This window comes from Petaurus breviceps, unplaced genomic scaffold (genome assembly GCF_028583685.1).
Source record: "Petaurus breviceps papuanus isolate PSGF00001 unplaced genomic scaffold, PetGlider_PUasm1.0 175, whole genome shotgun sequence".
Classification (NCBI taxonomy): domain Eukaryota; kingdom Metazoa; phylum Chordata; class Mammalia; order Diprotodontia; family Petauridae; genus Petaurus; species Petaurus breviceps.
Window position 1 is genome coordinate 16,239,640 of NW_027185764.1, and position 22,588 is coordinate 16,262,227.

Below are 22,588 nucleotides of genomic sequence, written 5' to 3' on the forward strand. Positions count from 1 at the left end.
CTTGCAGGATCTGCTGACTCCTCCGGACTCTGGGGCTGTTTTGTCATCGTCCTTGGGATGGGAAGAGAGAAGATCTTGCCCAGGCTCGATTTCTTTATCCTTATTCCCTTTACCTTCTTCTTTAATCTCCTTGTTCTTCTCTGTACTCTACCTTATACCTTATCTGGGTCTCTGGTTGCTTTTCCAATCTCTCCCCAGTGTGAGTTCTAGGCAGCACCAAGTCTGGAAATTTCTTTTTTTTTTTTTCTCACTGGAGAGATCAGCTCTGTTTGGAATACTGGGGCCTGATAGTGACAGGAAGGAGTTCAGAGACTGGAGGGTATCTGGTTAGCAGTGCTGGGGGTGCTGGGAGAGGGAGCTTCAACAATTCTAGCCTAGGGGTATGAATCTGGGTTCAGAATGAAACCTGCTTTCCTGATCATGCAGGTAACAAACATCTATGTACCAGGCACCGTACTCAGCAAGCACAAGGAAAGGCAGTCCTTGCTTTCATGGAAAGAGAGAGACCTCAGGGCTGGCCCATTTGGTTCTCTCTACTGAGTTGCCTTGTTTGACATCTCTTGCCTTTGAAGTCGACTAAGTAGTCAGTCTGGTGAATGAAGGCATCTGTGTCTCTCCAGCCTGTCCTGTCCTTCCTCCTGTCTTTCTTCTGTTTTCACACACCCCAGGGCCTTCTAATCTGTGTCTTTCTCCATCACTCCAGTTCTGAGAACATAATTCATTCTCTGTATGCACTGGATAGCTCCAGAAAAGGGTGTGGGTGGGATTAGGGAGGAGGTAGGGTGGGAATAGAAGAGGCTTTGGGTCATTTTTTGTTGTACGGATCTGTTTGACATGATTGCTTTGTGAGTGAGAGGGTTCTCTTGGGGGTATTGGGAGCATGAATCTCCTTCTTTCAGAGGAGCTATTCTGGGCAAACACTGACCATATAAGGATTCATGTTGAGAAAGAATGTGTCTTTAGCCCAGTGCCAAAAAAAAAGTGCCGTTAGGACATTGATCTGTGTTTGTAAAATCTCTGAATGAGCCAAAAAAGAAAAAAATCAAGGGACCTTTTAGGAGATCATTCTTCATTTTCTACCCCTTCACTTTCTTTCGTATCTGAACTATTCAACTGTTTTAGGCCAAATACGTCTAAAACTCTCAGGTCATGTTGTCTCTGGCATCGAGACAGGTGCTAGATAATATTGACAGCTCTTCTTGTCCTCTTCCCCCTTCCCATCTGTTTCGAATTGTTTGGATATTTACCTGCTGCATTCAAGGGGCAGCCTCCTTTCACTGTCAGGTGTTAGGAGAATACGGATGGGGACTGGACCTAGGATGTCGTCGATCTAGGGAATTCCCAGATGAGATGGACAATACAAAATCATGTACCACGAAGTTTTGATGTGATGTGGTATGGACACTAAGTCCTGTAGATTTGTAGAGAAAAGATTGTGGGAGCCTGAGGCAGTTGATGAGAGCTTTTAGCCTTGGAAGCAAGAGTAGGTAGAGAGGAGAAGGAGACCGAGATGGCAGCATTTCCTATTCTCCTGCCCAACTAGAGCCATTGGGCCGAAGCGCCCTGAGGGACAACCACTTGTCTCATCTCCGAGGTGTCTTATGCCCTTGTCCTCCTTCCCTTCTGTTACAGGCATTCCAGGTGGCTGAGGAACAGCTGGGGATACCCGCCCTGCTGGATGCAGAAGATATGGTGGCTCTCAAGGTTCCGGATCGATTGAGCATCCTGACTTACGTCTCCCAGTATTACAACTATTTCCACGGCCGGTCACCCAGTGAGTAGTCAGTCCTCTCACCTCCTTCCTCAGTACCTTTCCCATAGCCCTTGGGCAGGGCTGCTTTTTTGTTGTTTTGGGAGAAACCCTAAGGAGGAAGCTGGTTGAGATTTTTAAGTCAACAACTTTCCTTTGCCTCAACCATGCTTGCTAAGGTTCTTTGTGTATGTAAGATGGGACTTAGTAGGACGGTGCCTGTTTTAGATATATAAAGACATATCTGATGGGTGGCATGGATAGATGGGATTTGGGGTCTGCCTCACCTCTGTGGAAAGAAGGAAGATGGTCTTGCTGGTAGCTCCAGCAGCCTAGCTGGTGAATGGGAAATTCAGGGTCCAGGACTGATATTTCCTTCAGTCTCTAAAAGGGGTACTTGGTTAGTTGTTGTTCAGTCAGTTCAGTTGTTTATGACTCTTAGTGACCCCCAATACTGGAGTGGTTTGCTATTTCCTTCTCCAGCTCATTTTCCAAATGAAGAAACTGAGGAAAACAGGGTTAAGTGACTTGCCCAGGGTCACACTGCTAGTAAGTGTCTGAGGTCAGATTTGAACTCAGGAAGATGAGTCTTCCTGACTCCAGGCCTGGCCCTCTCTCTACTGTACCACCTAGCTGCACTTAATTCTAACTGGGTTAGAATTATATTTATTTGCCACCCCTCTGTAACTCTATAGTGTAGGGGTATGAGTATGGGTTCAGACTGAAATCCCTGATAATGCTGGCAACAAATACAATGTATTAGGCACTGTGTTAAGCACCAGAGATAGAAATACAAGCAAAAGGAAAGGCAGGCCCTGTCCTCAAGGAGTTCGTGATCTAATGGATTGCCTCTGTCTGTAGACTTCTAGGGATAGGGGCTCTCTGTTGGATGAGTGTAGTGGCAAGCACCCCAGCATCCCCTTAGATCTGCTTTTCTAAAGGAAAGCAACTCAAAATGGGTTAACAATCTTGCTTTAATCAATCAAACATATCGTTTACCTAGTTCAAGGGAAAAAATAAGCACCCTGAACTTCAGAGTATACAGAGGTTACAAGCAAACAGAAACATTTCAAGCAGACAGGCCTCCAACTGTCCAACCATTACATCCATACCTAGTCAGTTACTGAGAGGGAAGCATCAACATCTGGGTTTTTCAAAGCCAGGGGGCTCTCAACAGCTGCCCAGAGTCTCGCCCGGTCAAATCACACAACACTTCTCAAAGTGAACCCCAAAACAAAGTCTCACAATAGGGCTATATAAATAGCCTTCTCCTGGCTCAGAGAATATAACAACCCTCTTGACCCACTGCCCAATCACAAAGTATCTCCTGAAAAACAAGCCTCCCACCACAGGCTCCAGGTGCACTTAACCTGAGGGCAGGGAAGGTCTTAAAAATTTACATTCCTATAACAATGAGGCAGCTCATTGGGTTTTTCAGATAGTGAGTAATTTCTAACTTGGGCCATGGTGCTGCTCTCTGGGCCAAGCAGATGAAGTCCAAGCCATTTGCCAGTTATAGAAGGTCCAATTTCTCTACTTGAAACAAGAACATAAAACATTCTTCTCCTTGTTTATCATCCCATTTAAACACTTGAGTGGCATCACCTCCCTGATGCCATGTTCCTCTTCAAGAACAAAGGACTTACAAACTGTCAGTAGTTGGAGCTGGGTGAATGAGGACTCAGCTCGATCTCTGAACCCTCTCCCTCTTGGCTCCAAAGGAAGGCAAATTTTGATGGCTGAAAGCTGCCTAGCTCACTTGGGGTTTACTGGCTAGATTTCTTTCTCACTTACCAAACCTTAAGCCCAATTCACCCTGGAGCTCATAGATTGGACAACAACAGGTCCCTGCCCAAGCACCACTTAATGGTTGTTTTGGGGGTTCTCCTGGCTCTGATTGAAAATAGTAACTCTTTCTCTTTTGATCCTGAGGGTCTTCCCCTACCAGTTTGATTAAAAAAAAATTTTTTTTTTAATTAAAGGGGTCATCCCTTGACTAACTTCTTAGAGAGGCCTATTCACTGAATGGACTTTATCTCACTCAGAGTGAGAATCCTGAAAAGCCCTTAGTATAAAAGGACTCCCATTGCATCTTGGGTCATCTCCAATCCTCCTAATTGATATCTGGCCACTGGACCAGACAGCTCTGGAGTGGAAAGTAAGGCTGGGGACCTTGCACAGCCCTCCCTTCCTCAAATCCAAGTCAACTGCAAATCATGTCAGTATCTCCCTAATGCCATGCTCCTCTTCCAGAACGAAGGACAAACACAATTTAAACAATGAATGGATTGTCCAGTTCTTTGCCCCACTTCTCTCTCACTCCCTCTCCCTCCTTCCCTCCCTCCCACTCCCTCTCTCTGCCGTGTCTGTCTCTCTGTCTCTCGCTCTCTCTCTCTCTTCCCTCTCTCATTCTGCCCTGTGTATCTCTCTGTCTGTCTGCCTGTCTCTCTCTTGTGTGCTCTCGTGCTCTCTCTCTGGTTTGTAAACAGTTAATAAAAAAAAAATGACAACCACCACCACAACAATGGTGATTCGGTAGATAGAACTCTGGGACTGGAGCCAGGAAGACCTAAGCTCCAATCCAGCCCAGACACCCACCAGCTTCATGACCCTGGACAAGTCATCAACCTATGTCTGCCTGTTTCATGAGCTAATAATTATAATAGCAATGACAACAGCGAACATTTATATAGCGCTTTTATGTGCCAGACACTGTGATTTACAATTCTTGTCTCATTTGGTCCTGATGATAGATAGCCCTGCCTTCCCTCTCTCTTACTCAAAGGAATGCTTTTATCCCATATGACAGGTACCCAAGCAGCTGGTGGGGAGAGCACTGGATTTGGAATCAGGAAGATAAGAGTTCAAATTCTGCCTCAGCCATTTATTAGTTGTGTGACTCTATTACTTAGAGGTCACAACATATCTCAGTCTTACTTTCCTATCTGTAAAATGGGAGTAAGAATAGCACCTGTTTCACAGGGTTGCTGTGAAGATCAACTCAGAAAACTTATCTAAAAGTGCTTGACAAAACTCAAAGAGCTATATAAATGTTTGTTGTTATTATTATTGTGCTAATGAAGTCTGTGGCTATATTGGGGACACAGAAAGTCTGCTCTTTGGCTTCTGAGACAAGTCCTTCAAGGCCCAGCTGTGAAAGCCTTCTTGCTAGCTCCTTTGCTTTTTAAGAGGGAGTGCTAGTCTAAGCAGGGATAGGGAAGGGCGATGCAAGCTTGTTCTAAGTAGGGTGTGAAGGGGTGCCTGGCAGGAGGGACTGTGCTCTCAGAACAAGGCAGATCTGAGTCCTCAGGACCCCTTCTCCCCAAGTAGCACGACCGTTCTCAAATCTTCTATTTCATCCACTGTTGTGCTCCACTCACCCATGATTTCCTCTCTGGCTGTGCTGGGCTCAGCCTTTTATTAACAGCTCCCTCCCCGCCTCCCTTTGCCACATTCCTAATCTGAGGTTTAGAAATTCCCGTTCAAAACTCATAGTAACTCTGGGAATTGTGCCAGCTTCTCTGTTCCCTCCTCCTTCCATTTTCTTTTAGTTTATTTCCTCCCACTCCCCCCTCTTCCAGCCCTGAGGAAATCTATTTTTCTTTATTGTAGTTAAATAGAAAAATCCCCTCTTTGGGACCTCCATGACCCATTGTGTCCTTTCACTGTTGGGGGGCTGTAGACCAAAGGCTCGCTGCCCTCTGTAGACAGTTCTGTGTTATCCAAACTCTGTCCCCTGTCCTCTTAATTATAGACATTACATAGGACACTGGTCTTGGGAGTCAGGGAAGACTTGGGATTCATTTTCCCCCTTAGACTAGCCGTGCAACCCTGGGCAAGTCACTTGACTTTTCTGGTCTTCCTTCTATAAAATGATGGGAATAGGTTGGAACTCAATGGCCCCTGAGGTCCCTTTGGACTCTAAATCTGCGATCCTCTGTGATCTTTCCTAGGGTCTGGTCTTTGCTAGACCACCAAGAGCTGACTTGGGGAAGCGGGGAGCAAAGTCAGAGTCTTGTTCTTTGGTCCAAACTAAAGGGGCTTTGTGTAGTTCACTGTGATCCCTTGTTGGTGACTGAGCTCCATCAGCGTATTGGCAGTTTCCCGTTCCCCTAGGAAATGTGTTTGTGAGAAGCAGCTTGGTAGAGTGGGAAGGGCATTGGCTTTGGAGTCCAAAGACTTCCCATGGACTCCTAGTTATTGGTCTAGGGTTTACTATTTGTGCTCCTTTGCCTTGATGACCCTAGAAAATGGGTTGGGTGATGACCTCTGGGCTCCTTCGCAGCTCTGACTCCCGATTAAACTCCTGAATGCCTGCCTTCCGCCTCTTGCCTTCCCATCTTTTCCCCTCGTCTTCCCGTGATGTCACTCCTTTCTCCCCTCCCTCGTTTTTCACTTCTCTATGAACATTCCTCTGGATTTATTCATCCAGACCCTTTGATGGCAGATTAACGTGCCACTGCGTATGCCTTCATGCATCCAGTAGGTCTTAGGTGGGATAACATTCGGGAGTTCCTTGCTCTGCTAGGCCAGTTTTTTGCTGGAGGGTTCCCAGATTGCTTCAGGGCATTTATGACCACGATAGAGGGAGAAGGGAGACCTGCTAGTGTGTATGTGTTTCAGCCAATATCCAGGAATAGGCTAATGTCTAGCAATGCGATGAGATAATTTGCAAAGTATTTAGCACAGTGCGTAGCATATTTCTTGTTGTTCAGGCATCTCTGGTTGTGACCCCATCTGGAGTTTTCTTGACAAAGGTACCGGAGTGGTTTGCCATTTCCTTCTCCAGCTTATTTTACAGATGAGGGAACTGAGGCAGAGAGGGTCAAGTGACTTGCTCAGGGTCACACAGCTAGGAAGTGTCTGAGGTTGGATTTGAATTCAGATCTTCCTGACTCTGGGCCTGGTGCTCTATCTACTGTACCACCTAGCTCCCTTTACCTTGAGTTTATTTTTCTCCTTAATCTTTTCCCTTTTCTTATTCAAATTGAACCTCCGCTTCAGGGTCTGGCTAATTTCCCATCTCTGCCAAGAAGCCTTCAGTGACCATTCCAGCCCTCTGCAAACTCTCCCTTCTCTGAATTAGACTAGCATCAAATATCTCACAGTTCTGTGTCGGTTTGCACTTTTATAACTGTTTTCCCTCCACACCTCTATGCTATGGGTGTGGTAGTTCTCCTAGTGATGAGAAAACTTGACTCTCAGGGAGGCGAAGTGGCTTGTCCATAGTAGTAAGAGAAACCACTGTCCGAGGTGGGTTTGGAACGCCGGTCCTCTCACCCAGCTTGGTTATTCTGCCTCCGAATTCATTATCTACACTTGACATTTGGCGCTTCCCCAGTACCTAGTACCCCATTTCCTAGTACCTGGCACAGTGCTGAGCACGTGGTAAGTGCTTAAATTCTGATTCATGTGAATTAAATTGAGCAGGGAGAGATATGATTAAAGAATGACAATCTGATCACCCTTCTAGCTGGAGAGCTCTGTATTTTGTGCGAGCATTAGTAAAGTCTCCTATACTGCATGTTGGTCTATTGGGGGGTTGGGGAATGTAGTGAATAGCATTCTGGACTTGGCGTCAGGAAGACCTGAGTTCTAATCCTGCCTTGGATACTAGCTGTGTTACCCTGGGAAAGTCATTTGAATCTTTCTCAGTCTCAGTTTTTTCAATTGTAAAAGAGCACCTACTTTACAGAGTTCTTGGCGAGGATCAAATAAGATAGCATGTAGAAAACATTTTGCAAATCTTAAAAGTGCTAAATGCTATTATTACTATTAATAATAATAATAATGGGGCGGCTAGGTGGTGCGGTGAATAGAGCACTAGCCCTGGAGTCAGGAGGACCTGAGTTCAAATCTGGCCTCAAACACTTACTAGCCATGTGACCTTGGGCAAGTCACTTAACCCCAATTCCCTTGCCTTTGCCCCTCCAAAAAGCAAAATAATAATGATAATAATAATAATGGCAGGGAGGTGGTGAGGTGGATAAAGTGCTGGGCCTGGGGTCAGGAACTTTGTGAGTTCAGACACTTATTAGCTGTGTGAACCTGGGCCAATAATTTTGCCCTGTTTGCCTCAGTTTCCTCATCTGTAAAATGAGCTGGAGAAGGAAATGGTGAACCACTCCAGTATCTTTGCCAAGAAAACCCCAAATGAGGTCACAAAGAGTCAGACGCAACTGAAAAGGACTGAACAGCAACAAATGGTAATAGTAGATGTTGGATTTGGAAGGAGGTCTTACATTTCATGAAGTCCGGCCCATTCATTCTACAGAGAAATGAGGCTGAGAGAGGAAGTGATTTACTTGTGCTGTTTAGCCAATAAGGGTCAGAGGCAGCATTTGAACCTAGGACCCCTGACTCCAAGTGCAGTGTTCTTTCCATCACATCACACTGCCCCTAAGAATCTTGCCTGTGACATCTCTGCATGTGGATGATGATTTGTGTGGATGGCTGGATCAGAGCATGGCTGGGAGTTCGGGGAGTTGGAAGAATGCCCCTCAGATTTGTTTCTGTCTGCCCTGGCAAGTTCAGATATGGAAAAAATTTGGGGAGCAGTAGACCCCTTCTTTGGGGGAGACCCTGTCTAGCTTATCCTTTAAGATTGTTGTCAAACTCAAATAGAAACTGATACTGGTGGCCACATATTAACTTAGGAAACCACAAATGAACATTATCTGTGCCGTATTATAAAATTCTTTATTTTGCTCAATATTTCCCAATTACATTTTAATCTGGTTCAGGCAGATGGGGAGTTCGGCATGTCGGCTTTAAGTGGAAAGCACAGGCATGGTCCTGCTGCCTCTTGGTGGTGGTAGGGGCTTGGGGTGCTGGTGGAAGCTGATTCTACTAGCCCTTGTCTGTTCTTTGTGTTTTCTGTACTAGTTGGAGGCATGGCTGGAGTGAAGAGGCCTCCTTCAGACTCGAGTGAGGAGCCCATAGGGAAGAAAGCCATTTCACAGCCTGTCAAGCCTGCATCCCCAGCCCCTGTGAAACCACTGTCTCCAGTTCGGACGAACCCCATTGTCCAAGGGAAGAGCACGGGGAAAGAATTCCTGCCAGCAAAACCTGTAAGTGTCCTGGATCTTTCCCCCTTATGACCCATGTTACCCTACACAAATTTGGTGCTATGTTACAGTTATAACAGGCTACCTTTGCACAGAAGCCTTTCTTTAAGCAGCTCAAAGCACAATGTGGATTGTTTTCTTCTAAAAATTGACATTCATTACCAGAAAGGATTAGACATTATAAACCTGATTTTTTTTGGGGGGGGGGTAGGAGGGAGACTACAAGGGTCTTAGAGATACCCTCTAGTATCAGAGCCAAATGGGTTAAATGTCCAACTCATGGTTCTATTTCCAGTTCAATTTTTTCTACAATATCTCTGATAGAATTCAAGACTCAAAAATCTGACATCTCAGTATATGGAGTCTTCAGATTGATCCAGAAAGGGAGAGGGCTTACTTCTTTATTACATTTGGGAAGGCCTTACAAAGACAGATTTCCTTCTCTAATTTCCTTATTCAAAAGCAATGATCGTAATAATGTAATAATAATAGCTAACATTTATATAATGCTTACTGTGTGCTAAGTGCTTTACAATTATGATGTCATTTGATCCTAACAACAATCCTGGGGAGGTAGGTGTTATCATACCCCCTTTTTACATTATGCCTATGGATCTTTCTGTAGTTATTTTTTTCCAGGTCAGGGGTTCTTAACTTTTTATATCATGAGCCCTTTTGGCAGTCTTGGGGAAGTCTATAGACCCCTTTTCAGAATAATGTTTTTTTAATTTCTAGAATTAAATAAGTAGGATACAAACCCACTAATTATATTGAAATATGATTATGAAAATTTAAAAAAGTCCCAAATCTAAGTTCACTGATCCCAGGTTAAAAATTCTTGCTTTGGTTGGTGACTACTGGTGGAAATGAACATTTTGGGCCTTTTCCCCACCCCCACCCCCTCCTGATTGAGAGATATGCCTGTAGGTTTCAGTTTGACCATTAATGAGGAATGAGGATAGGAGAAGTAAGCGATTCCTCCCTCTGGATCAGTTTGGGTGTGGCATTTTTTTATTGCTGATAATTCTTTACAAAGGCCAAATTCTCATTATCCTCTATCCACTAAGTGAAAAGGAAGGCTTTGATGGGTGGAGAGATAACCAAACCCATTATTAGAACTTTCCAGGCCACTTAGATATGGAGAGCAAAGTCCAAAGTCCAACAGGTGTTAATAGGAGCATAATTTACAGGAGCAGATTACCTAAACAAGTTGCTTAAGGCCTGCTGGGGTAGGGGAGGTAGCCTGTGCTAGGCCACAGAACCAGTAATGAACTGAGTCAAGAATTCAGGCCCAGAAAAGGTTCTGGATATGCACCTGGTTTGCCATCTCTTGCTAGGTGCTTTCTGCCCCCTTCCTTCCAGAGATCAGCCCATCTGGGGCTGAGCAGTCTGGGCTCCACTCCCTGCCCAGCTCTTGGCTCACAAGGCTGACCTCATGGGTTCTGTCTCCATCTCCCTTAGGGCCAGGTCTCCACGGGCAGTGAAAGCCCCCGGGGCTCCAGGAGCAGTATCTGTGCTATCTGCAAGAAACATGTGCACCTGGTGCAGAGGCACCTGGTCGATGGCAAGCTCTACCATAGGAACTGTTTCAGGTAGGTTGGCTCTACCTCCCCCGTCACCATCAAGTTAGAGAAGACTGGATTGGCCATCTAGTTCAAATAATATTAACATACATTTCTTTGGTGACTTCAGTTTTCTAAAAGGCTTTCCTTTTATCACAACCCTGGGAAGTAAGTGGTACAATTATTGTTGTTCAGTTGTGTCCAACTCTTATGACCCCCTTTGGGTTTTGTTTTTTTTTTGTCAGAGATACTGGAGTGGTTTGCCATTTCCTTCTCCATCTATATTTTACAGATGAGGAAACTGAGGCAAACAGGACTTGCCCAGGATCACACAGCCAGTCTGAGGCCAGATTTGAATTTAGGAAGTCTTCCTGACTTCCAGCCTAGTGAGCTATCTACTTCCCCACTTAGCTGCCTAATTTACACTTTACAGATGGAGAAAACCAAAGGTCACACAAATGAATGATGGTTAACATTTATACAACGCTTCAAGTTTTGCAAAGTGATTTGCTTAGATTAGCTCATTTAACTTGATCTTAAAATGAGCCTGGGAGGTAGGTTTTATTATTATCCCCATTTTACAGATGTGGAAAGGGATGCTGAGGAAGGTTATATTACTTGTCCAGGGTAAAAAAGCCAGTAATTGTCTGAGGCAGGATTTGAACTCAGGTCTTCCTGACTCCAAGTTTGCTGCTATTTCCAAGTCTAAGTGCTTTTCTGCCTAATCACCGTGGTCAGTAGAGGAGCTCCTGGTCACTTGGCTCACTGGCTTAACCCAAGTAAAGTCAGACCTTAATTAATTGGGAATCCACTGAGATTGAGGATTCTCATCATTTGGATTTTTGAAGGCCAAAGCCTGTTTAGAAGATTTCTAAAATGTGTGAGTAGCTGCTCCTGCCTTAATGAAGTAGTCTATTGAGCATAAGTGGGTGTTTAAGAATGTGGCAAAGTCTCTGGGTCCTTATTCTGAATGTTGGTGAACCTTAATGAGGATTGGAGAAGGTGATAGTTTAGGAGATTGGGTTGAAGGTGGACTGAACCTAGGTGGTGAAATGGATAGAATGCTGGGTCTGGAATCAGGAAGACTCATCTTCCTAAATTCAAATCTGGCCTCATACACTTCCTAGCTGTGTGACCCTAGGCAAGTCATTAACCCTGTTTGCCTCAGTTTCCTCATACATAGTAGCTTTTGGTTATTGCACATAATCTCAGTCAATGGACATTAGCTACCTTCAAAGGAGTTTGTATCTTACAAATCACATCTGTTTATTGCTTAAAAAATAAGTGTGTGTGTGTGTGTGTGTGTGTGTGTGTGTGTGTGTGTGAGAGAGAGAGAGAGAGAGAGAGAGAGAGAGATATTATTCAAACTACAGGAGGTAAGTTTGCTTATTTATCGATTTGCAAAAACTTTTTAGATCATAAGGTGGAAACTATTGCATTAAATTAATTCTAAGGACTCTTTCCAGCTCTGACATTACATGATGTTGAGTAAAAAAAACCCCAAACCTCCCAGAATACAAACAAAAAAAATTGGGGCAGCTAGGTGGCATACTGGCCCTGGAGTCAGGAAGACCTGAGTTAAAATCTGACCTTAAACACTTATTAGCTGTGTGACCCTGGACAAGTCACTAGATCCTGATTGCCTTTCAAAAAAAAAAAACACAACTAAAACTAAATCCTTTATATAGGTGTGTTTTCTTGCCATGGGACTCTTAAAAGTAGAATACCATTGGAGGACAGGAACCTAGTTAACTGAGGGTTCTGGATTGTCAGGTTCTTGTTAATTGAAGTTTTCTCATAGTTTATTCCCAGGTTTGGATTGTAGCTTCTGGATCAGCCATTCTTAGGATTAGAAGCAGGAGCCTATGACCTACTGGTATGGAAGATACATAGAATCCTAACAATAGGGCTGGAAGGATTCTCAGAGCCCATCTAGTATAATCCCTTCCTTTTACAACTAAGGAAACTGAGGCCCAGTAAAGTTTAGGGACTTTTCTAAGGTCACATAGGTAGTAAGTGTCAGAAGCAGGTTGCTAGAAAAGTTCCTCTCTGTTAAGCCCAGGATAGACCCCCTGATTCTATTCCCTTTCCCCCAAAGCCTTCCTGGGCATGATCAGTTGCTACCATGAGCATTTCACATAGAGAGGTTCTGGGGGGGGGGATGTCTGGGAGAATGAAGCCAGGACATGAGGTAGACTTTGGGGCAGGCAAGTGAGATTTAGGATGAGCACACGTGAGCATGCTGTCTCCAATTCAGCCAGCATTTATCAAGCTCCAACTTTGTGCAGAGCACTTTTTTAGGCATTTAGAGGGATAAAAAGTCTAGAAAAGACATGGTATGTGTCCTTATACCATCGAATAGGGCAACAAGATAACTGATAATATATGGTCGAGGCATTAGGATTTTGAAAAGTGCTATGTAAGGTCAGAGGGAAAAGGTTATGGCTATCTAGGAAGGCTTCATGGAGAAGGTGGCATTGAGTCGAGTTTCAAAAGATGGATTGGATTCATCAGACCAGGAGGGGATAAAAGGCTATTCTAGGCACAGGGAAAGATATAAGCAAATGAATGGATGTAGGTATGAAAACTCAGGGGACAGAGAATAAATAAATTGGACTAGAGCAGTGACATGAGATGAGTCTGGAAAATTAGGGTAGTGACAGATTATGAAAATCCTCAAGTGCCAGCAAAGGAGTTTGAATATGACTGTGGGTAATAGGGAGTCACAGAAAATTCTTGAGCAGAGGAATGACATGTCTTCTGGGTTGCTGGGGGACAGGGAAGAGTGGAGTGAGAGTAGAATATATCTTTTATTTCCAGAGGTAGTCTTCTCATATATTTTACATCTGTTCAAGGATGCTACAGGTTTGGTGTTAGTCATTCTAATTTTTAAAAGCTTCTAGGTGCTACTGCACTAAGTAAGTCAGATGGCTACAGCCACAGGGAGTCAGTCTTCTTTATATTCTTTTTTTTTGGAGGGGGGAAGGTAGGGCAGTTGGGGTTAAGTGACTTGCCCAAGGTCACATGGCTAGTTTTGTGTTAAGTGTCTGAGGCCAGATTTGAACTCAGGTCCTCCTGACTCTAGGGCCGGTGTTCTATTCACTGAGCCACCTACCTGCCCCCTCTTTTTTATATTCTTAACTCCCTTAACAAACTTAGCAGAGTAGCAGGTGGTAGTGGAACACATGTTGATGGACTGGTTGGGATTGATGCTCTAAGATGGGAACTTACAAGCTTAGTGGGGACTTTTCCCCCCTAATGATCTCTCTTACATCCCCAGATGCAAACAGTGTTCCAACACACTCCACTCAGGTGCCTACAAGTCCACAGGGGAACCTGGGGTCTTTGTCTGCACGGACCACCACACCCAGGCTTCCATCCGGAACTCTAAGTCCCCTAACACAGATAGAAAGCAGCCAGCAGCTGGGTATCCAAGCCAGACCAATGCTGTTCCAATGGATACCACATCCCCTGCTGTATCCTGGAGGGTCCGGGAACCAGACCAACCAAGGGAGGCTGGGCAGAAAGCCAACCAGCCAGGCAGAGAGACTGTTAGCAATTCTACTGCCAAGGGTTTTGTCCAGTCATCTGTATGGAGCCCATCTTCTGTGGGCAATAGTGCCACGACCTCCCTCAGCCCCATCAACCCGGCCCTCCAAAAGTCAACATCCAGTACGAATACTCCGTCAAACTCTTTCCTCAACCGATTTACCCAGAATTCTTCTCCAGCTGGAGGCAAGCCCAGTGGTGTTACCAATAACTCCCCCGTGGGATGGTCATCTGCTCAAAGAAAATCAGACTCACCTACGACCCCTGCCCTGAGCAAGTTAGATTTTCACACAACTTCTCCTCGGGGTAAATTAAGTTTTAGTGCGACGCCTCAGAGCCCAGCTCCTCTGAGGAAATCAGACTCTCCAGCAGCAACCCACAGCATCACTTCTCGGATCAAATCAAACTTTGGTGCAACTCCTCAAACCCAATCAAGCTCTTACACAACTGCTTCTCAGCACAAAGCAGACTCAAGCACCAATAGTTGGGCTTCATCTGCGTCCAAGACACAGCAAGCCCGGGAAAGGTTCTTCCAGTCTTCTGTTACCTCAACTGACAAACCCCCAGCTTCCAAGGAGTATGGTCTGACTTTCACTTCCTCCCAGGCAGCTGGGAAAACACCCTTGGTGGTCACAACTACTCCTGGTCAGTCTATACGGGACAGCACAAAGGACAAGGCTCGAGACTTCCTTGTGCAAAACCTTAAGATAGGACCAGGTCTCATCTCTAATGGTCAGGAGGGCCCTGCTGCCCAGGGCCCTAGCAGGTAAGAGGAATTTTCCTCACATTTGCTCTGGATCATGGAGTCTTTATCTGGTTCCAACCACTTGTTAAAAAATTAATATTTTCTTAATCATTTAAATGTAATTGAATTTTTTTGGTAAGCCTCTGTATTTTATTTTATGCATTTAAAAACACCATTCAGAGAAGGGGGTCCATAGATTTTATCAGACTACCAAGGGATCTGTGAGCACACACATTAAAAAAACACCCATTTATTCTCCTACTGAGAAGAGAACACTATGTATTTATGTAAAGTAGGAGTTGAGCACCTAGGGCATGCATGACAGGGATAGCATGCAAAATGGCATGCAAGGTGATTTTTGGAGTTGAAGGGACCGGATTTGTACAGACAGGTAAGAGCCTTATTGGGAGACCAAAAATGGTCCCAACACCCTCTGCTGTGGTGACTACCGTGGTGTTATCCAGAGGACCTGCAAGATCTGGGTCCAAATCCCTGGGATTTGGAAAGGCCCACAGTTGGGAGTTTCAACCGTGATAAGATGGATCATCCTTTGTGATCAATGGTGGGTTTTTTTTTCTAATTAGATTAAAATTATTTTCAACTAGCAAGCATTTCTTTTCCTTACCTTCTACCTCCCTTCCTTGTACTGAGAAAAAAAATAAAACTTAAAATTTTTTTTTTTTTTTAAAGCAATCGGGGTTAAGTAACTTGCTCAAGGTTACACGGCCAGGTGTTTCTGGGTGGGTGCTAAGTGTCTGAGCCCGGGATTTGATCTCCAGGTCTTCTCAACACTGGAGCCAGTGCTCTTACTCGCTGTGCTTCCTGGCCGCCCCCAAAATAAAACTTTTGTAACAAATATGCATAGTCAAGCAAGACAGATTCTTATGTTGGCCATGTCTACAAATTTACATCTCATTTTCCATGGAGCCTACCATGTCTTTTTCAGGAGGTAGAAAGAATTTTACATCATTGGTCTTTAGGAATCATGGTTGGTCATTGCTTGGTCAGAGTTCTTAAGTCTTTTGGAGCTGTTCATTTTTGCAATTTTGTTGGTGTTGTGTAAATTGTTTCAGTCCTCACTTGGCACATCAGTTCGTACAAACCTTCTCAAGATTTCTCTGAAACCATCCCTTTCATCATTCCTGAGGGTGCAATAGCGTTCCATTCCATACTTTGTCCAGCTTTTCCCACTTATGGGCACCCTCTTAGTTTTCTGTTCTTTGCCATCACAAAAAAAGAGCTGCTATAAATACTTTTGTGCCTAGTGTGGTGTTCCTTAATGGGTCTAAGTAAGGTCCCAGTGCTCTTGTCTTTGAGTGAGAAGAAGGGAAGATTTGGCATTTTGAAAGAGGGCAGATTAAGAAACAACAGACCAATATTCAGCTTGAAAAATCCAGGATATGTTTGGTTCCCATCTTATCCTCCCCACCCCCTAAAGTCCGGACTGTTTAGACCCCCCCAAGGGATGGTATCCCCAGGGCATCTCCCATCTTATTTTCTGACAGGCTTGGCCATTCTTGTCAGATGGTATATCTGTGTGTAGAGGTTTTTTTTCTTTTTTAGAAATACAATTTTTATTAAGTACAAATAGTAACTCAAACAAAGCTTTAAAAGTTCATTCATTCATCTATGTGGACGCTCGATAAACATACCCTCAGTTGCAGCCAGCACTTGGTTATTTGCATGTGGATTTGCCGTATGTGGATTATCATGGTATATTTTTAACCCCAGGTTGGCTTCTCCCCCCAGCCTATTTCTGGGCCTCTGCCCGAAACCCTCAGTTGGTGTGTGCTGAGGGGTTCATACCCAAGTGAATGAGTCAATTTACCCCAATTATAATTGGCTGAGTAATCAGTTGAATCACATCCAAACTCCTCCCCCTACCAACAGAGAACCAACCTAAGTCTTTGATTTGTAATTTCATTGTCTATTGCTTGTTTCCACGAGTGTGGATCCTGGAGGACTGACTAACAATGAAAAGGCTTGGAGAGAATGATGCATCCCTCCTTGGGAGAGGGGCCTGGCAGGGTCCCAGAGACCTTTTCTGTGACTCTCTCCATGCTTTATTGTTCCCAGCAGGTCATCTCCTAGCCCTTCCCGTGCTCAGACACCAGATCCCAAAGCTGAAGGGCCGAGAGGGTCCCCCAAGACAAAGCTGGAGCCTGCATCATCCCGCTCTGGAATAGTCATGGAGCTCTCATCCCAGAGCAAGGTTTCTGCACCAGCATCGCCCCAAAGACCAAGGAAGAGCCCCTCCTTCTCTCATCGGGGCAGTGAGCTCATAAACACCAGGCAGAAGACAGACACTTCAGTGGTAGAAGGTGAGGCTCTCCTGTCTGCTCTTCCCTCCCTCTTTCATTGAGTTGCTATGAAGTTCTCTCACAATTTTCTCACAATATTATTTGGCTCCCTTTATTCTTGTGTTTTGAAATATTACTGCAGGGTGCCTTAATCTCTGATTGTCAGAGTCCCAGTCCTGCTGGTACAAGCAGTCCCTAAAGGCACAAGGGTGATTCAGAGAATGTTCTTCCGGGGCACGCAAGGCATAGCTTTTTTTTTTTTTTTAACAACACTGTGCCTTCAGTGCAGATGGACCATCTCCCTGCAGGAGGGGCAGCACAGGCATCAACAAACACTGTCCCCACCACAGGGACACCCCCCTACTACTCTTCTGGCTGTGCCAACAGAAGGGCAACAGCAAAGCCTACAGGCCCACAAGGAATATGTCCAGGGGCTAGCCAGCTGCACCCACAAGCCTCACTTGGCCCCTCCTTTCGATGATCTACACATAGAGCCTCTCTGAAAAACCCTCTGAATATAACAGCTAGTTTTGCTCAAGATTAATCAATCAATTGATCTGTCAATCAGTAGACATTTATTAAGCACCTGCTATGTGCTGATTACTAGGAATACAAAGAAAGAAAAAGAAACAGTTTCTACTCTCCAGGATTTACTCTGCCATCAGGGGACATAACATGTACGTGTACAAACATATGCAAAATCAGTGGAAAGATTTATTGTCTTGAGTTCAAATCCAACCTCAGACACGTATTAGCTGTGTGACCCTGGGCAGGTCACTTAACCCCGTTTGCCTCAGTTTCCTCACCTGTAAAATGAGCTGCAGAAGGACATGGCAAATCACTCTGGTATCTATGCCAAGAAAACCCCAAATGGGGTCATGAAGAGTTAGACATGACTGAACAACAACAACTACAAAATAATTAGGGAAAGAGTTTACTAGTGGTGGGGGGTGGGGGAATCAGGAAAGACTTCATATAGATGGTATATTTTGAAGGAAGTAAAGGATTCTTTGAGGGAGAGATGAGGAGGGATTGCACTACAGGAAGGGGGACTGTCCAGTGCAAAGGCATGGAGATGAGAGATCCAGTGCCATGTGTGAGGGACAGACAGTCCAGAAGACAGAGTTTCCACAGAATGGAAACAGTGTTGGACTTGGCTTCAGGAAACTTACTCCTGGCTCTGACGCTAGATATGCTAATGTGGGTAATAAGCCACTTAAGTCCCTCTACACCAAATCATGGGGCAGTGGGAACCCTACTGAATTTGACCGCTACTCTATCATCTGTGTGAACTTGGACAAAGGAATTCACCTTTCTGGGCTTCAATTGCCTCATCTTGCAGATGGAAAAGTTGGATTTGTTGACTTCTAAGGTCCAATTCAGCTCTTAATTTATGATCTAATGATCTGTACATTAGGAATATTACTTAGTTATCAGTCGATAGCAGCAAGCACCCCAGTGTCCTCAGGGTCGCTGCCAACACAGGTTCTTGGATCTGCTTTGTTAAAGGAAAGCAACTCAAAATGGGTTAACAAGCTTACTTTAATCAGTCAAATATGTATCCTTTACCTAGTTCAGGGGAAAAAGATCAGTACCCCAAACTTCAGAATATACAGGCAGAATTATCAAGACAGAGAAACAGATCAAGTAGACAGTTTCCAAACTGTCCAACCATTACATCCATACCAAATCAACATCTGGGTTTCAACATCTGGGTTTTTCAAAGCCGGGGAACTCTCGGCAACCGGCTTCCCAGAGTCTCATCTGATCAAATCACAGAACACTTCTCAAAGTGAGCCCCAAAACAAAGCCTCACATCAGGGCTTATATAGCCTTCTCCTGGCTCAGAGAATGTAACAACCTTCTGGACCCACTGGCCAATTAAAAAGTATCTACTGAAAAACAAGCCTTCCACCCCAGGCTCCAGATGCACTTTAGCCTAGGGGCAGGGAAGATCTTTAAATTTGCATTTCCATTACACAGTCTAGAAATGATGTATTGGAGAGGGGAATAGCCTTGTGAGGGACCAATGAGAAGGCAGTGCTTTTGTTCATTGGAGAAAAGATGAGGACCTGAACCGTGATGGTGATAGTGAGAGTTGAGAAGAAGGGGCTAATGTGATCAATGTTGAAGAGGGCGTCAACAAGACTGGACTGTTGATTGGACATGATGAGTGATAGAGAGTGAAAAGTCAGATGGCTTGAGGATGAGAGCTTAAATGTTAATGAAGTTAGGAAGCAGGTTGAGAAAGTGAATAATAATATTAATAACAATTATTATTATTATAGCTTGCATTTATATGGCACTTTAAGGTCAGCAAAATGCTTTCACAAATGTTATTTCATTTGGTCCTCACAATAGCTCTGTGAGGTAGGCACTGTTATTATTCTCATTTTACAAATGAGGAAACTGAGGTACAAGGTTAAATTACACTCAGGGTCACACAACTATTAAGAGTCCAAGGTAGGGTTTTTAAAAAAATTTAGAAATTCACTTTTAGTTTACAACATTCAGTTCTACAATCCCTTGAGTTTCAAATTTTCTCACCCTCCCCCCTCTCCCCCATGGCAGCATGCAATCTGATAGAGGTTCTACAAATACCTTCACATTAAACATTAGTGAAATTGTAAAGAAGGATTATAACCGATGGAGTGAACAATGAGAAAGCCAAGGTAAAATCTGAACTCAGATCTTCCTGGCACAAAGTCCTGCACTCTATCTGCTGCCTCAAAAAAAGATGATTTTAGCTTTGGATCTGCTGAATTGGAGGTGATGGTAGCACATCCAGGTAGAGATGAGTCATTGTGGACTATTCATCAAAAACAATTCATACTAACCTCATTTCCTTTTTGATGGTTTGTTTTCATTGTGTTGTAATGTTAGACTACTTCCCAGTATCCCCTTTCTCCACACTATTATACCAGAGTCAGCAAAATCCAGGATTTATTTCCTTCTCAACTTAAATTAGCACAGGCTGCTGTGAGCTCCTTTGGGAAAGGGACTTCTTTTGCCTTTTTTTCTTTAATTTTTAAATTCTCTGTGCTTAGCATAGCCCCTGGCACTTAGTAAAATAGTAATTGACTGACTGACTGAGGTGTGCTTAGAATGGTGTTTAACTAGCTAGGGGCACAAAGCTCCATAACTCTCCTAGCCTGCGTTTGCACAGTTGACTTTAGTGGGGAGTTAGATTGGCAGATGAGTAAAGTATAGCTAGTCACCTACGTGGTATGAAGGGCTCCTGGAAGGACCCCTTTCCCTCCTGAATATCTTCCCCGATGGCCTGTCATCATCCACGAAGTTCCACTGTTAGCTATTGCCCTGCTGATCTATATAAAGGACTTTACAAACCTTGAGGAGCTAAATTTTTAGTACAGTTGAAAGCTTTAACAGCTTAGATCTGTGCTAAGATTTTTGGGACACCCCATATAAATGCAAGCTACCTCCCCCCCCAATTATTTTTTTCCCGATTTCCCAATTATTTCCCATTTATTTTTTTTCCAGTTGCATGTAAAGATAAGTTTTCAGCATTCACTTTTATAGGATTTTGAATTCCAAATTTTTTTCTCCCTCCTTCCCTCCCTTCCCCTCCCCAAGACTGAAAGCAATCCCACATAGGTTATACATGTACATATTTCTACATTGTGAAAGAAGAATCAAGACAAAAAGGAAAAGCCATAAAAAAGTAAAAACAAAAACCAAAAAAAGTGAAACTAGTATAATGCTAGCTGTTCTTAATCTTCTCCAGGAGGCCCCTATTAAAATGCAAATATTCCTTGTCATTGTTGTTCAGTCAAGTTTGAGCTTCATGACCCCATTTGAGGTTTTCTTGGCAAAGATACTGGAGTGATTTGTCATTTTCTTCTCCAGATCATTTTACAGATGAGGAAACTGAGGCAAAAAGTGACTTGCCCAGGGTCACACAGCTAGGAAGTATCTGAGGCCAGATTTGAACTCACAAAGATGAGAGTTCCTGACTCCAGGCCTGATGCTCTGTGTCACCTAGCTGTCTGAAAACATCCCATGGGAAATGCCTTTATGGGTCACTTAACACTTGAACTTAAATATTAATTTATTAGTTTAGTTGTGAGGATCCAATTAGATAATAATTGTGGGGGCATCTAGGTGGTGCAGTGAATAGAGCACCTGCCCTGGAGTCAGGAGGACCTGAATTAAAATCTGGGCTCAGGCATTTAACACACTTACTAGCGATGTGACCTTGGGCAAGTTACTTAACCCCAATTGCCTTGTCTTTCCCCTCTCCCCACCAAAAAAAAAAAGAAAGAAAAAAAAAAGAAAGATAATAATTGTGAAGTATAGTGTCTGGCGCATAGTAACTTCTATATAAATATTAGCTATTAATATTATTTTCTTTGCTTCTCTATACCAGCAAGAGTAAGGCATTTCCAGAGAATCACGGGATGTTAGAAATCTGAGGGGCCTTCTAAGGTAGCTAGTGAAGCCTCTCAGTTTACAGAGAAGGAAACAGGAGGGCAACTTTGTCCATCTTGAATTGTGTGAAGTGGAGCTGGGCTGGTCGTGAGCTGCTACCATGGAGTTCTAAGTCCTGAATGAGGACCCCTGGGTAGGGGGGGAGTACTCAGGCCTTCTAAGTGTCTGCATTTGGTGTTCCTGCTCCTAGGCCGGGGTCCCAGCTCTGCTGAAGACCAACTAGATGGTCCCGCAGGTTGGAGAGCCAAATTAAAGCCCGTGGAGAAAACCTCTTCAGTGGATAAGTGAGTATCTCAGGGGCCTGTTGAGTGCCTACTAAGTACCAGGGGCAGAAACTCCAAAGTTCCACATGACAAAGTGATTCTGCTCATGTCTATACATAGGGCACCTTTGTATGTGTGAATGTCAGCATATGCATGTGAGTGACATGTGTTTACCCATGTATGAGTGTATATGAGTGTATTTAATGGTATTCTTTTTTTTGCTTTTTGGAGGGGGGAAGGCAGGGCAGTTGGGGTTAAGCGACTTGCCCAAGGTCACACGGCTAGTAAGTGTTAAGTGTCTGAGGCTGGATTTGAACTCAGGTCAGGGCCGGTGTTCTATTCACTGCACCACCTAGCCGCCCCACTTAGTTGGTATTTTATGAACATGGGTGGGCATCTGTATGTCCAACATGGCTTGTAATTTCATCCATGCAAAGTTAGTGTACATAGAGGGGTCCGTGTTTATGCATATTGATTTACTCACCCAACATGCAGGTACCTGTTGATATGGACATGTATGTAGGTAGACGCATATGTAACGTGATCGGATCTGCCAATATACAAGCATGCACAATTCATTCAGTACCTACTATGTGCATATGCACACCCAGAGGTTAACTGTGCATCCATCTACATACTTATGTGCACTATGGGCAAGTCACCTTATCTCACTATGCCTCTGTTTCTTTACCTGTTAGATGAGAGGGTTGTACTGATTTGATGCAGCGGATAGAGGGCTGGACTGGAGTCAGGAACACCTGAGTTCCATTGTGACCTCAGACCCTTGCTAGCCCTGTGACCCTGGGCAAGTCACTTAACCTGTGTTTGCCTCAATTTCCTTATCTGTAAAATGGGGATAAGAATAGCACCATCTCCTAGGGTTGTTGTGAGGATCCAGTTAGA

General features: G+C 44.1%; 1 protein-coding gene across 2 annotated transcripts in view; it reads left to right on the plus strand.

The window, feature by feature from the left end:
* The window catches only part of MICALL2 (MICAL like 2), a 57,230-nt gene that overhangs the window by 20,563 nt on the left and 14,079 nt on the right, over nucleotides 1-22,588 (plus strand). Inside the window, exons 3-8 of one of the 2 annotated variants that reach the window (XM_069084830.1) lie at nucleotides 1,633-1,774; nucleotides 8,636-8,820; nucleotides 10,279-10,409; nucleotides 13,660-14,694; nucleotides 16,750-16,994; nucleotides 21,613-21,706. In XM_069084830.1, the coding sequence (XP_068940931.1) occupies nucleotides 1,633-1,774; nucleotides 8,636-8,820; nucleotides 10,279-10,409; nucleotides 13,660-14,694; nucleotides 16,750-16,994; nucleotides 21,613-21,706 (1,832 nt within the window). The remainder of the gene's footprint in view (nucleotides 1-1,632; nucleotides 1,775-8,635; nucleotides 8,821-10,278; nucleotides 10,410-13,659; nucleotides 14,695-16,749; nucleotides 16,995-21,612; nucleotides 21,707-22,588) is intronic. The other variant, XM_069084831.1, reaches the window with a different exon arrangement.